Below are 15,216 nucleotides of genomic sequence, written 5' to 3' on the forward strand. Positions count from 1 at the left end.
TTTCAGACAGGAGACTTGTTTGACTGATATCAGAGTTCCTGCCACGTAGCTTCATTTACTGCATGCATTATGCATCCCACCCAAATGAAATGCAAATCAAAGCATTACAATACCAAACTTAAGGGAGCTTCCTTAAGCTAAGATATGCTGTGATCAGTTCAGCTCAATGTTGGTGCTGTAAGATTATGACTGACAGAGCCTTCCCATACACACTGCAGTGGTTTTTGAAAAGTACACACAACTACAGATGGATATTCTGAGGAGGAGCACAAGAGAATTTGCCCTCAGACCTTTAAGGATGTTTGCAAGTCAAGGCAGCTGGTTTTGTTACAGTTTTCCAAACTGACAACAGGTAACTCATCTTGTTGAAACTCTCACCAAATGCATTTCCAGCATCATGCAATGAAAGGCAATAAACTTTTGAAGGAAATGTGAGAATTTTGCCACATTTTTACACCAGTTCCATATTGAGTGCACCAACACTGTGCTACATAAGACTGATTTACCAGTGCCAGCTTACAGAATTCTCTAATAGCTGCTGTTAAAAGCAGCCTCCAGTGAGCATTTATCCTCCCTCTTGTTTTCTCACACAAACTACCTTCCCCATCATCTGAATTACAATTTATGACTAATTTCCCAATTTCCACTCAGGTTTTCAAAGGTTACTTGCATTATTGTTCTACCATACTCAGGAAGTTTTCCTTAGTGATGATTAGGGGGTACGTGGGAGAAACAGCATCAATTTTCAGGGCAAAAAAAAAGAAAATAAGAATCACCTGCAGAGCCAGATGGTGGGGGAGCCCCAGATCTCTGCCACTCTGTTGCCTCTGCAGCCAGCCTGCGGATGTACTGGTCATTCACACACAGCAGGATGTTCTCAGGCTTTATATCTGTGTGGATGATTCTACACTTGGTATGCAGGTAATCCAGACCCTGAAGAACCTGCAGGCAAGGGAGAAGGAAGTCAGCCATTAGACAATCTAATTGGGAGCAAAGTGAAAATGCAAAAGTGCCTGGGATGGCCAATGAAAGGGTTTGTGTGTCTGAGAGTGCTCCAGGTTAGAGCTGCTGTGATCAGTGGTTACAGCCCAGTTCCACAATAACAGATTTGCATACAGATTTTAGCTACCATTTTAAAATACTCTTATTTACCCTCATAGCTTAACTTACCACAGGTGAAAATCTAATTTTAATACTCTACAATAAAATCACACTTTCCTCCTCCCCTGCACCTCCCATGTGGAAAGGTGTTTCTTTTAGGCTACCACCCAGTAGGGAGAACCAGTTCCTCCTGCTCTTCCCATCATTAACCACCGTGCTTACTGTCACAGCTTAAAAAAGTACTTCACTTATGAGGAATGACTGAGGTAAGAAGAGGTTAAAAGCAAAAACCATCACAGTGTAAGTGTCAGAAAACAACTACCTGCAGCAGAAGGAGCTTGCAGTAGAGAAAAGTACTAACCCAAGAATATTTTGTTGCATGAAGGAGATACCACAGATTTTTAACTTTCGTTTGCTTGGATCTGGGAAAGATCAGTGAAAGATTTTTAACTGGGTCAAGAGGAAGAGTGCAGTCAGAACTGGAACTCACCTGTTTGATGATTTTTTTGACACAAGGGAGAGGAAGACCCTGATAATTTGACTTGATGATCCACTTCAGGAGATGATGCCCTAGAACTTCAAACACCATACAGATATCTGGAACTGAATCAAGGAAAAACCTGGACATCCAGACCCAAGGAGCCCCAAATTCCCAAGACTGAGGATGAAAAGAAATCCAAACCAGTTGAGCACTTTATGTTAAAGAACCCTCATCCTTCTGACACAGCTTGCCTTCCTCAACAGCATCATTCTATCCTACACAACAGTGTCATTACCTAAAATAAAATAAAATAAAATAAAATACAGAGGGATGGAGCTGCACAAAGGTGCCACTGCAGCAGTAGCCACCTCCTGCTTTGAGTGGGAGCCAGTTGCACAAATGTACATTATTATTATTTACTGTATGTTTTGGAACAGCCTACGCTTCTGCTCCAGGCAAAACTTGATGCCAGATCTCTCTGTACCAGCATTACCTGGAAATATTATAAAATTTCCATTTCACAAGTAATCTTCAGACCAATAAAGTCACTTTCTTTGCCCTCCTTTGCCTCTTTATCAGCAAAACAAACTTTTGACAAACTTGGATTTCAACTAGATTTATATGATCTCCTTCTGAGCTTTAAGATCTCAACAGCTACAGTCACCCCAGTGACATATTCAGTGCAATGAAGCCAAACTTCTATGAGTTTGTTAGGCTCCTTTTCATCTACACTGGCAGAAAGCAGACATTTCACAAGAGTGGAAGAAATATAAGCTCAATTCAACATTTACTCAGAAAAAAAAATTAGAGAAAATGCATTATGGGTCTACATTTTATAATCTGCAGCTCAATTCTCTCAAGCAGTCCAGCAATTCTTACTGAAATAAAAAGTAACTTATCTCAAAGTGAAAATAATGCATAAAAGTCCAGCTTTCAAACTCTGAGGATTCATTATTAGCACTTGTTACAAATCACTGCCTGTGAGAAGGCTGTTCCCACTGTCAGAGCAATTCACTGCAAACATCCTAACAATGCTGATAAATTACAAAGTTAAGATGTTTCCATAACCTGATAACCAAGCTTATTTTCAAGTTATAGATGGCTCATGTGCTATTTTCAGCTCCTGATTTTAACATGCTGTACTGAAATAACAGGTTCTTAACAGGCTGCTTGCAAAAGTGAGGGGTTGAGGAAGATGGGCTCTCCTGCCCCAGAGGAACCTCTGACACAGCCACTCAGTCCTGATTCACAAATTGGTGGCAGAACATGAAAAGCACAAGCAGGCAGTGCTGACACCAACGACACCAAACTGAATCATCACCCTGGATGTGAGCTCAGCAGGCAGTTTGGAGATCCTCCTACAGCTTTCCTTGGGCAGGAAAAGGGATGCCTGGGCATTGCCTGCCCAAGAAACTCCCATCTTTTCAGCTCTTGGCTTTTATTCCACAAAAGGATACGGGAACCATTCACTCCTGAAATCTTGAAGTCATCTAATAACTGAACAACTCTCTCCTTGCTTGGATCATTTGGGTCACTGCTGCGGACCTGCAGAGAAAGAGGTTATTGTGATGTCAGATCCACTGCACTCCTTGGCTCCTACACAAATTCCTGATCATCTGGAAATATCAAGCATGTGACAAATGAAAACTCCCCAAAATGGAAAAAAAGAGTAAAATAAAATTGAGCCCAACTGGGGCACTCACCGATTTCAGCAATTTGATTTCATCCAGTGCTGTTTCTGTGTAGTGCTCTGCACTCTTCACCACCTTCATTGCCACAAATCTCCTCCCTCTGTGCACACATGGCAAGTAAATTGGGAACTGTTAACGCTCATACAAAGAACTTATTCTCCCAGATTATCCCAATTCTTTTGCATCCAAGAGAGTTTATTTCATGCATCATGGAAAAATAAGGTTTAAACACTCAAAAGACTGCCTTTGAGTCTTTTTTTAACAAAAGATTCGTGCTAGTCATTTCTCAAAATATGGAAAAATAGGTCAGAGACTGAACACAACTCTTCCCACAGATAAGGTTTGTCCTGTTAAGTCCCTCCCACACACTTGCATGCACAATATCAGACAAAACTCCTGTTCTGGGATGTGGACAGCTAATGCTTTGTGGTTTTATCTGAAAATAAAAGGATGTTTTCTGCTCAGGTTTGTGCATGCCTGGCAGGAACAGCAGCTGCAACAGGAGCACTCACTGGATGTCCCAGGCCAGCCACACGGTGGAGAAGTGACCCCAGCCAAGCTTCCGAATGACGTGGTAGCGTCCATTGAAGAGATCTCCTATTTTCACAAGGTGGTAACCCCCTGGAGAAACACAGCAACCAGAGCATCACAATCACCCCAAGCATCACAACCACTGCAGCACCACTGAACAGCTCCCCAGAGAAAACACCTGCTTTGCAAAACAGGCTGTGATGGTAACAGAACCTTCCAGCTAAATATCAGCATTGCTTTTGTGTGCTCTGAGCCTGGAATGTGAAAGAGGTAACCAAGATCCAAACAGCAATTTTCCTGACTGGAAATATCACTCTGCCACTGAAAACAGCAAAGTCTCCTCTGCACCCTTCATATCTCTCAAGCTACTGACTATACAGGGGAAATCCATCACAGAAGCAAAAACATGAAAAGCCAAAGATGGAACTGGCAGAAAACAGAACAAAGAGAAGAAATTGTGATTTGGTGTTTTCATTTGCTCTGTATTTCATTTCTGGTCAGAGAAACAGGGGAAGGCTATTTGCAGAAACAAATTCTTCTGAAGAATGGATATCAAGATAATGATCTGATCTTCAAAAGAAAACCCAAAGAATACGAAAAGGATTTTTGTCCCTTTTACATTGAAATAAAAAAAAGAATTAAATGCCTACTTGCTTTTATCAATATTGAAAGCCTTCTGGCACAGAGGAAAAGATAACAGCTTTAAACTTATGCATTAAAAACAGTTCTGTAACTCAAATCCTGACTGCTAACAGAGGGAAACTTGGAGACCACCTTCTCCATTTCATGTTGGCTTGAAAAATGTTATTTTCATATGCAGTTTCAAAGTACTCTTAATGTAAGAGGGAGTCTATTTTCATTCTCTATGGCAAACGGAGGGGATTCCTTGATTGCACTGAAAATCACACATCTCAAACAGGGAAATGCTCACCTTTACAGTAATCATTTGGATCCTCCTGCTCATCATCATCTGATCCCAGGATTTCCTCCTCTTGCTCTGGAAGATCACTCTCAGACTGAGCAGCGAGGCTGCGGTGCTGGGTGTCGGGTCTGAAAGAGATCACACTGCATTTCTGACACAGATAAAACAGATTTAAAAGCTTAGTGATCCTACCAAAATATTAGCCTCTGAACCCCTTCTCTGCCTTTCTCTAAAGCAGATTTATATTCTGTTATCCTAGGTAAAACTTGAAAATTTAAATATTGATTGATTTTATTTTAAATATGAATATCAATTAGTCTTTACTTTCTTTTGGAAAAGAAAAAGTTAACCAGTGTTTTAGAACTTGTGGGCCTTTGTTCCTTTGATATTCAAGGTCAAATGAATATTTAACAGTCCTTCTGCTTCTAACACTTGAGAACCCTAGAGCCCCTAATCCTGACATTTATTTCTCCTGTTCTCAAGGGGCAAGCTGTATTTTCAGCTCATTTCTTCACTTGAGATCCAAAGTTTATTACAGTTGTCTGAACTAGGGAGAGTGGGAGGACACAGAGCAGATGTTCAGTAACCCTCCCGAGAGCTTGTGATTGCAGAGGGATTGGATCAGGCACTAAGGTGGTGGAGGTTTTTCACTCCCACAATCATAAATAAAAGTGTTCATTTTATGTGTTTATTTTTCCATCAAATGTGCAACTCTGAGTTCTTGCTCGTGAAGGCCACATCAGCAAAGGCCACCTCCATGCCCTCACACACAGCCTGTGCCCCCCAAATAAAACATCTCCCACACCTCAGCTCTGGCATGGCATCACACTGATCACAGCCAAACAGCTCATGAAAGGCTAATACCAAAATCAGGTAATTTATTTACTTTACAAAGCATTACAGGCAACAATGAAATGCCCACAAAGATTCAAGATACCCCTGTACAAAGCAAACATTTGTAATGAAAACAATGCCTACAGACCCCTTGCTTTGGCAGGATTTAAGGGCAAAGTACTGCAAGATATCAACATTAAGTTTCCTTCCCTCAGAAGACATTAAAAAAAGCTGGAGTTGCCCAAAGAAGTGGGCAGCAAACTTCATTAGAGCAGTGACACAAGCTCAGATAACATTCCTCACAGAGAGTTCCCAGCAGTGAATTCACGGAAGTTTCTTCTATTGAAACTATTGTTGCAGGGAAGCAGCAGATAACACCGGTGCCTTCAGCACCCTCCTTCAAATTCAGCTCATTTTGCTGCAAGAAGGAAGAACTGCCCACCCAGGGCTATGCTAGCAACACAGGCAGGCCCTCAGATGCATTTCTCACAACTTAGTCCTGAGCTGACTCCTGCACGTCACATCAGGGCTGTACTGACTCCTCTTAATCCATGGGAAAAATGTAATATTTTCATTTGGAACAGTTATACAGCAGAATGAATGTTCAGCACTGACCTACTACACTACTCTGCTGAGACTTCACACATTAAACACACTGCTAACACACTCAAACCACAGCCACCTTAAACATCAGAAAAAGGGAGAAATCTTGTGTTCCAACCCGATGATAACTACATTTGCAGTCACTTCAAATCCACAACTCAAGTTCATTTAAACAAGGAAGAGCTACAAAGGTCATTGCCAGGCACAACCCACCACCAGACATTTCTCTTCAGTCTGCTGTCAGTGAGTCCTGCTGGCTTTTTTAAATTCAGGAACAGCCTAGTGGTCTCAAACCATAAACTGCCAAGCTCATGAGACTTCTATTAAGAAACTGCAGCTTGATCCAGCCCTGAGATATCCAGTATTCAGACTTTTTAGTCACTGAATTATAAGTCAGGGGTAGGAAGAAGGAAACCTGCAGTAGGGGGTGCAGAAAGTCTTAGAGGTCAAAAAGCTTCTTTTAAATTGCTGCATTTTTTGGGACAATTGAAATACAAATAAAGTCACACATTATCCCCAAATTAAAAGCAGGCAGCAAAGGCAAGAAATGGGCACAGACAGAATGGCTGAAGGGGAGATTAAATGCTCACAGACAACAAATCCTATAGACAGGGTAAAGAGAACAGGAGCTGGACAGAGATTTTAAGCCAGGAACCTCACATACAGCCTGAGTAGTACAGAGTAATTCTCCCCAGTGCTGTTTGGGGATTTTCACTGCTTTAACTGCACAGGATGTAAGGGATTAAAGAGGACTCTAAAGAAACTTGCCCTGAAGTGGCAGTGCTACAGACACACACATCACACCACCCTGCAGTCCCAGTGCCTCTCAGTAACAGCAATCCCATGCATGGAGGAAGAAGTTACTGGAAGCACTAAAGCCCATTCTCCTGGAAGCTTTCTGTGCCCCTCCTAAGGGGCTGACTAATCCTGCTGCTGGCAGCCTCACACACGACACACCCTGGAGTCTGCAGCTCAGTCTTTCATGGGGATCCAAAAGCATTTCACTTCTACACTGGAGTCTATGATACCAGCTAATGTAAAAAAAGCTCAATTCAGGTCACACACATCTCTACAGTGCTGTTTCCTTTATGAAATCACCTCCAAAATACACCTCATTCTTTTGCCTTCCTGTGAAAATGTGTTTGATGTTGTTACACACCACCCTGCTCTTCCCCTGAAATGACCACGTCAGCCCAAGACAGGGATTAGGGGAGAATCAATCAGCGCAGAACATGTATTAATACCCAAGAAAAAATTATATACAAAAGCACAAGCCTCATCTGCCTGCTTTGCTCACAAAGACAGTACTCTAAAAGGCACAAAAGGCTGTTAAAGACAGCAGAAAAATCCATGCCCAGTATTTAGATAACAGCTGTAACAGCTGTTGTCAAAATTGCAAAATGCAGATAAAGTATATAAAAATTTTATACTAAATTATTGTTTACACATTAAAACCCAGGTGTTCTAGGGTAGTTTATTCTTTTCTAGCCACCTCTGATCTACAGAAGAACACCATGATCACCTTCTCCTTTTGCTCTCTCATTGTGCTAATTAATCATCAGAATGAACAGGATCTGCAGGGTCTCTCTACAACTACACAGCAACATTTTACTTAAGAAAAACAATGTGGAACAGAAAAGCTAAGGCAAAATGCTAAGTCTTCTATGGAATTCATGTGAATTCACATCTAGAGAGACCCTCCCAAAGGTCCTTATTCCCTGAAGAGCTGCAAATTCTCCAGACAAAATCAGAGAGGCGAACCTACCTGCAAGAAGCACGGCCTCCCATGGATAAAGATATTCCTGAAGACAGCCCAATAGTTTTCGAAAAAGCCATCAAAAGTCAGGCCCCACAGTGCTGGGGAAGGAGGGGGACATCAGCAGCAGGCACGGGGGCTGGCTCTCCTCAAATGCAGCAAAGCTTTGTGCAAGAGTGAAGGAGCAGAGGGATTTGCCTCCAGCACCCAGCTGCAGCTGCCCAGCACTGCATTGCAGGTGAAGGACCGTGCAGCGAGGCTGGGGCTCGCTCTCAGCTGATGCTCCTGCAAATTCACTCATGGCAGGGGGGTGAGCAGAAACATTCATCCCCTCCTCTTGATGTCTACATGTCTCTTCTCTTCCCTCTAATGAAATTAGAAATTCAGGCAGATACTTTTTTCATCTTCCTCAACCAGCCGGTTTTATTTGCCTATTCAATAGCCCGGTGGATTCAAAGCTGGGATGAAGACAGGGATCATGGTAATTGTCGACAGAGAAACCCTTTTGATAGAGGAATTCCAGCACAATCACTCAGCAGGCAAAGAGTGTTCAAAGGAAAAATAAATTTTCTGATGTAATTCCACACCTCTCCTTCCAGAGTTGCAAGAAAAACTTATCCTTTATGCTTAAAATGACAAAACAAGCAGAAGGAGTCAAATCTTCTTGAAAAAGTTGGACTGAGTATTTTTCGCAGCAGCGGGTCTTAACATCATCTTCCAACAATGCACAATTCCCAGTCATTTCCTGTGCCTGTTTATCCTGCTGGTTTATGTAAGTGATAGGGGAAACAAGTCACCAACAATGTGACAGAGCAAGTAACAATTTGGAGATTTCTCTCCTAGGGAGGAATTTATTATTAGTGAAAGACACAATGATGCTGCCCCTGCACTTTTAAAGGAAGAGGTTTTAAAAATTGTCTTTATCCACTTGTATGTCTAAAATACTTTCCTCTTAAAACCTCACAAAAGTTTGAGTGCTTTTAATAGTTTAGCATTGCCAAACCTGTGCATATTAGAAAAGGAACTAAAAACATTCAAAATTTTCCACTGTAGACAAGACTTTGCTCCATGTTCTCTGAAGATATCACCCAACCCCTGCAATGCACAGCAGGGATGGTGAAGAGTTATTTGCAGGAGCTAAGATTTGAGTCACTCACTTGCTCCTTACAGGAGGTGTTAAAGCAATTTGGAAAAACACTGTGGAATTCTCTTGCCAGTTTTTCAGTGGAATCACTTATCTGGTCCACACACAAAAAGGAAGGCAAAAAATGATTAAGAAATCTCAGCCACACAATGTGGGTTCTTACAGACTTGCAGAGAAGGAAGAGTATCCTCTATAAATTACCAGACACACACAGAGCCAAGTCTCCACACTCAAGCTCACCATCAAACTCTGAATGTGTTCTCTCTGCTCCAATAACTTACATTAAAAAAAAAAAATTCGAAAGGAGGTGTTTGGTTTTCCTATTCAAGAGTGACTTCAAAACTCGGTTTTGGACAGAAAAGATTCTTCCTTGTCCCTAAAACAGCAGAAATACTGTCTATGCTACCTCATTGCTTGCCTTGAATAGATACAAAAGGAGACTCCTTCCACCCTCAAGCAAGGAAGTCAAGGTACATTCAGGCCGAATCACTTCTGTCACACCCATCATCCTTAAATACACACTAACAAAAAAAGATACTCTCCTTACTCCTCTCTCTGTCTGCCTCTGCCTTGAAATTTGCACAGATGACGCCCATCTGCAGGAAACTGAAGGGAAATGTTTCCTAATTTTAAGTAGCCTACAACACAGTCTCTATAAGCAGTGTCACCCCCTATTGCTGAGCTCAAACTGCACCCATGAAACGCCCCCGAGCACAACTCAGTCCAGTGAAGGCAGGAGTGACAAACGCACTGCAGGCCCCAGATAAAGGCACTGCAAACACCCCAGGACTCCTCTTTCCACCTCAACCACGCACCCAGAGGTTTGCTGGGCTCCACACCCAACCCAGCAGGATCTCACTGAGGGATTTCTCATTTGAGAAGCAGCTCCATGTGGCATGGTGAAAAGCCAGCATTTCAAACCCCTCTCCCATTCCCACACCTGTGCATGTTGACAATGTCTCTTGAAGGAAGAATGCTTGCAGGCTGCACTCATTACTATTGCTTAGTGTGCCTGTAACTTCATGTTAAGGCACATCTAGAGGGAGAATGAGAGCTCACACGCAGATCTGCTGGCAAACCTCGTGCTCAATGAATATGGAAACTTCACACAACTTCCAGCATGATTCAGGTATGAAATGATCAAAGTGTTTTGCAGCCTTTCTGCTCCAGAAATTCCAACTGAATTATAAATCATTGATAGTGGGGGACTTATGACTGCACAATGTTATTTTGTGATTATTGCAACTCATTAACAGTTGCATCCCTATTTTTCTGAGTAAATAACTGGTATTTTCTGCCAGTAGGGCAGATCCACAATACTTGCTGCTATCCCAGAGCTACAGGAACACCACTGTCAAGAACTCAGAAAATTGGAGATGGTCAAACATTTAGCTTTTAAATACCAGTACTCAGAGGCACCAAGACAAACTTTTGATTAGCAGATCTGTGGGAGCTCAGTTTGAAGATGAGTACTGGCTTTCACATTAGAAAGGTATTAAAACACAAATAACAGGCAATCAAACTTCTTCCTTCCCATCCCCACTCCCCCACACAAGCACTTTACAAGCTGTCTGTAGAGCTGTCTGCTAGCCCAGCTATCACAAACCAAGGGATTTCTATGGAAACCAGCAAATTTCAGTTGTGTCCTGTCATGGTTTGATAATCCCTTCTGTCTTTGAATGAACAAATACGAGGGCAATGGAAATTACAGGTTCTCACCTTCAGAGTTCCAAGAAACTCTGCCTGCTCTCTTTCTAAAGGAGTGTTAGGATAAATGCATGCTCTGCTTCACTGATAGAAAATGAAACTTTTGAGACAGGAAGGAGTAAAAGAAATAGGATCGTCCTGAACTTGCAGAAGATTAAGAAAATGGTTGAGGTTCCTATAAAAATATATATTCATTTCAAAAATATATATTCATTTCCTATAAAAAAGCTGATATACAGAATCATAATTAGTATTTACAAGGTGTTTCTGTAAATCATCAGTTTAGACTGGTCTCATCTAAACCAGCAAACAGCAATATTAACTACTGGATGATGAAAAAATAAATAACTTTCCAGTTTCTTTTAACCTTTCCAAAAGGTTTTTGGTTCTGTTTTTAATGATATTAGGTTTGTAGGTAAACTTAAAGCAGCTGTAATTAATTTTTAAAATGAAAGATATTTTGAATTGTTTTTACTCCCTTCAGAACATTCTCTGCAATTTTATATAATAATTCAAAATACTAAACTCAACCTTTCAAAATCATTGTTTCATGCTATTTACTGCAAATGTAAAGAAAAAATGTATTACAGAAAAAAAGGAATGTGTGATCTAAACTATCATGGAACATTAGATATTAAAAGCACATTGCATGTGGTTTCAAGTATAGATTTTATAGAAAGTCATGAAACAACCCAGTTAAGCCTATTTTAGAAGATTTAACTAGAGCAGCTTTGTGTTTAAATAGAATAAATGTTGTGGAACTGTACCTAGAGGCTGACACTGAGTTCATTTAATTGCACAGCATAAAGCACATGCAAGTTTCTTTAATTTCTGAGATACAATCTAATAAACTTATGGTAGCAGAGAAAAGGGTTGAAGCATAAAGTGTAAGAATATAAACACAGCATTTAACAAATAACATGGCTCTGCACTCAAATCAAGGTTAGTGGCAAAATCAGGAGTTAACCAGCAGTGCATTTAACCTGTCCTGAATATGTGGTTAAAAAAAGATTCATTAAAAACCCCTAATGTGCCAGCTCTGAAAGTTATCATTCAGCAGCCTCAAAATCTACACAGAAATTAACCTTCCCAGCTGCACTGTGAACTCTGCTGGCAGATTCAGTACTGCTGGTCTGCAGCTAAAGAAAGAAAAAAGTTACATGTATAGAATGAGACAATGGATTATTCATACAGAAACTAGAGAAGGGGGAGAGCATTTCAAAAACTGTCCTAATGCTACCTTCAAGAATACCAGGAACACGTATGGAAGAGCATGGAACCATAATGCATGGCTCCCAAATACTTTGGTTAAAGCTCCTCAGTCTTCAAAAGCCCCATCTCAAAACCACTGACTCTTGGCTGAAGGCAACAAGAAAAAAATATTTAAAATCCCTGTGATGTGTCTGAGAAAGCATTACTCTAGGCCTAAAGAAAAAACCCTCCAACTGCCATCCCCAAAGCCTTAGCCTTACTATCTTTGGTCCTAGGCACCTTCAAGTAAAATCATCCTGAGCCACCAGAGATTTTACAGAATAAGCAGCATTTTATGGAGTATACAGAACCAGCTCTAGGACTGACATCACCTTTCAGCAGAAAGGAACCCATGAGCAGCACTGAACACAGCACTTAGTGCAGCCTGCTGAAAGCCATTGTTTAGTATTTACTCGAGTTCTTCTAATTTCTACATCTGCCTCCAAAAGTTCCCCACACATAAAGACTCGTGACATTCCTGCGGTGAGAAAGAAGCCACACGAGAGCATCAAAGTTAGAGAACCAAGTAAACAACACACTACGGCATTCTTTCGGCAAGAAAAAAAAAGGAATCTCAGGGGGAAAGCGAGTCGAGAGAGGAGAGAGTGGAGAGAAGCCGGTTCCTAAAGGCAGCAGTTGCTGAATGCCCTGGGGACTTAGAGAGGGGACGGCGACAACTCGGTGCCAAGGGGAGCCGGCAAGGGCAGCCCATCATCACCCCTGAGCACCAGGGCAGCTCCCCGGCCGGCTGCAGGGGAGAAGCGGGGCAGGCAGAGCCTGCCGTTCCCCGGGCAGCCCAAGGAGCGGAGCCGGCCAGAGCCGGGCGGCAAAACGGCCGCCCCGGGCCACGCGCTGCGCCGGCTCCGCTCCCGAAACGTGCGCTCGGTTAACTCCGGTTACAAACCCGCCCGGCCCCGGGGGCCCGCAAGTTCCTCTGCCCCCAGCGCCCTCCGGGCCCGGCGGTCCCTGCCCCGCGGGGAGGGCCGGGGGAACAAAGAGGCGGCGGTGCCGGCGGGAGATGCCGCCCGAAGGGAGCCGCGGCCGCACTCACTTCCTCTGGGCCTTGTCCTTCTTGGCTTTGGTCCGCTTCTTCCGGGCCTGCAGCGCCAGCACTGAGGGAGAGAAGGAGAGAGAGGCGTGAAGGGCGGCGGGCCCTGCGGGGGCCCCGCGGGGCGATGGAGGCCGCGCCGCGCTCACCTTTCCGCTCCATGGCCGCCACCGCCGGCGGCCCCGGGCGCCTGCGCCGCGCCCGCCGGGCTGGGCACGCGCGGCTCGGCCGCCTCAGCCGCGCGGAGCCACCGCCTCCCGGCCCGGAGCCGCCCCGGCCCGGCCCAGCCCTGCCCTGCCCTGCCCCGCCCGCCCTGCGCGGCTCCGGCTCCGGCTGCGGCGGCGGCGGCTCCGGCTCCGGCAGCGGCGCGGGCGGGGCGCAGGCGCGGGGCCGTGCGGGAGCCGCCCCGAGCCGAACGGCGGCGGGTGGCGGTGCCGGTGGTGCGCGGGACGCGCTGCGGGCTCCGTTTGGCCGCTCGGGGCGCGCACCGGACCCCGCGCCCGCTGAGCTCCCGCACCTGCACCCGCCCCGCCGGCCTCGCTCAGCCCGCTGAGCCTTCCGCTGAATCCGTGTGTGAGATCAGGAGCCCCGAGCAGGGTGCAACGCCCATCAGACTCGGAGATTCTTAATATTAAATCATTTATTTAATAACGATCACAGAAAAAAACCTTTGCAGTTACTGGGGCGTTCAGACATTGTGTTACATGTGTTAAACAAATACCTGTATATTTGTTAAGGTGGTTATGTATTCACCTTAGAACATATATAAGGTGGTTATGTATTCACCTTAGAACTCTTGCAGGTTCTACTATTCACAGTTTTTCTCAACACTATTTAATGTGAAAAGACCAAGATGAATGTGTAGGGGACACGGAATAAAAGCACAATAATTTGCAGCCTGGGTTTCTGCAGCAAGCCCTGCCAGGAAAGCATCGTGGCATCCCACCAGCTGCGAAGAACATTAGAGCATTGCTGCGTGCAAAAGAACCGGACTTGTTGCAACTACGTCAGGTAAGAACTTCAGGCTGCCAACAAAAACTATAGACAGCCCTTTAAACTCTGACTTTTGTGGGTTTTTGGAGGTACAGGTGGAATATGTGGCTATAAAGCAGGTGCTTTGTCACTTCACAGCCATGTCCAAGGATTTGTGCTTGGCTGAACACAGAAGCCTTGTGTCCATAAGAGGAAACAATGGCATGGCACTGCACACCTGTATGGGGAAAAGATCAGGATTGACTGGAATTCCTCTCAGCAGGATATTTGTTTTGCAGCACGAACACCCATGACTTGCATGCTGCCATTCTGATGTCTGACTTGTCCCCTGGTGCTAAACTCTGCAGTCATTGAGGGAGGAAGGGAAGATTTGGAACTTTGCTGAACAAGATGGAAAAAAAAATCTCTTTAAGTTTTCAGTGGGGACCTTTCATGGTGCCAATAGCTAGGAACCATTTCATCTAAAATCAAGGCTGCCATAGGAGAGCCAACAGAATCTGGAAATGAGGGCTGTGCTTTTCATGGGTTTTACATTACTCGTTTTGAACAGAGCTGAGAGAAGCTTGGCGTGAGGCCACTGTCCAGAACAATGCAGGGAAGCATACGTGGTTGGAGAATTGCTCAATACCATTTGGGCCTTCAGTTTTTCCTGTCTTTCAGTCCAAGAAGTTCCAGGATTCAGTTTCCTCTGCAGTGAGAGACTCTGCACAGTCTTCTTGAAATGCCAAGTTCATACCTGGATATAACTCTTAGCCAAGGGTGGCCAGGCTGTCAAGGTGGCCAAATGCAGTTCCCATAACGAGGTGACACCACCTGAGCATGGTGGCAAAGGGAGCAAAGGACACCCCAGGGACTGCTGCAGGTGAGACCCCCGAGCTGCTGTGGGTCCCTGCTGCATTGCCAGGGTTTGCATTGCCAGGGTTTGCATTGCCAGGGTTTGCCCTGCTTGCTCCCTGCAGGCACCTGCCCAGGTGTTCCCCAGAGCTGGCACACAGCATCAGCCCCAGGCAGGCACCTCTGTGCCCTTGCATTCCTCCCAGATGAATCACAAATACTCTGTGTGCTGCTCACACGATAGCCTGTGCTGGAGAAGCCCAGAGCACTGGGTACATCAATTACTTGACCTAATTAACACTGCACAAAAAGAGGGGATG

At 44.3% G+C, this 15,216-nt stretch overlaps 1 protein-coding gene across 3 annotated transcripts in view; it reads right to left on the bottom strand.

Moving 5' to 3' along the window:
* The window catches only part of SRPK1 (SRSF protein kinase 1), a 22,901-nt gene extending 9,527 nt beyond the window's left edge, over window positions 1-13,374 (bottom strand). For 2 of the 3 annotated variants that reach the window (XM_074528002.1, XM_074528003.1), the window contains exons 1-8: window positions 13,219-13,374; window positions 13,073-13,133; window positions 4,736-4,854; window positions 3,786-3,894; window positions 3,286-3,373; window positions 3,040-3,127; window positions 1,592-1,698; window positions 777-942 (exon numbers count right to left, since the gene is read on the bottom strand). In XM_074528002.1, the coding sequence (XP_074384103.1) occupies window positions 777-942; window positions 1,592-1,698; window positions 3,040-3,127; window positions 3,286-3,373; window positions 3,786-3,894; window positions 4,736-4,854; window positions 13,073-13,133; window positions 13,219-13,231 (751 nt within the window). In that variant the 5' untranslated portion in view covers window positions 13,232-13,374. Of the gene's footprint in view, window positions 1-776; window positions 943-1,591; window positions 1,699-3,039; window positions 3,128-3,285; window positions 3,374-3,785; window positions 3,895-4,735; window positions 4,855-7,928; window positions 8,853-13,072; window positions 13,134-13,218 lie in introns of those variants that run through there. The other variant, XM_074528001.1, reaches the window with a different exon arrangement.
* Between the last annotated feature and the right edge of the window lie 1,842 nt (window positions 13,375-15,216).

Source organism: Zonotrichia albicollis, chromosome 28 (assembly GCF_047830755.1).
Source record: "Zonotrichia albicollis isolate bZonAlb1 chromosome 28, bZonAlb1.hap1, whole genome shotgun sequence".
In the NCBI taxonomy this organism is placed as follows: Eukaryota; Metazoa; Chordata; class Aves; order Passeriformes; family Passerellidae; genus Zonotrichia; species Zonotrichia albicollis.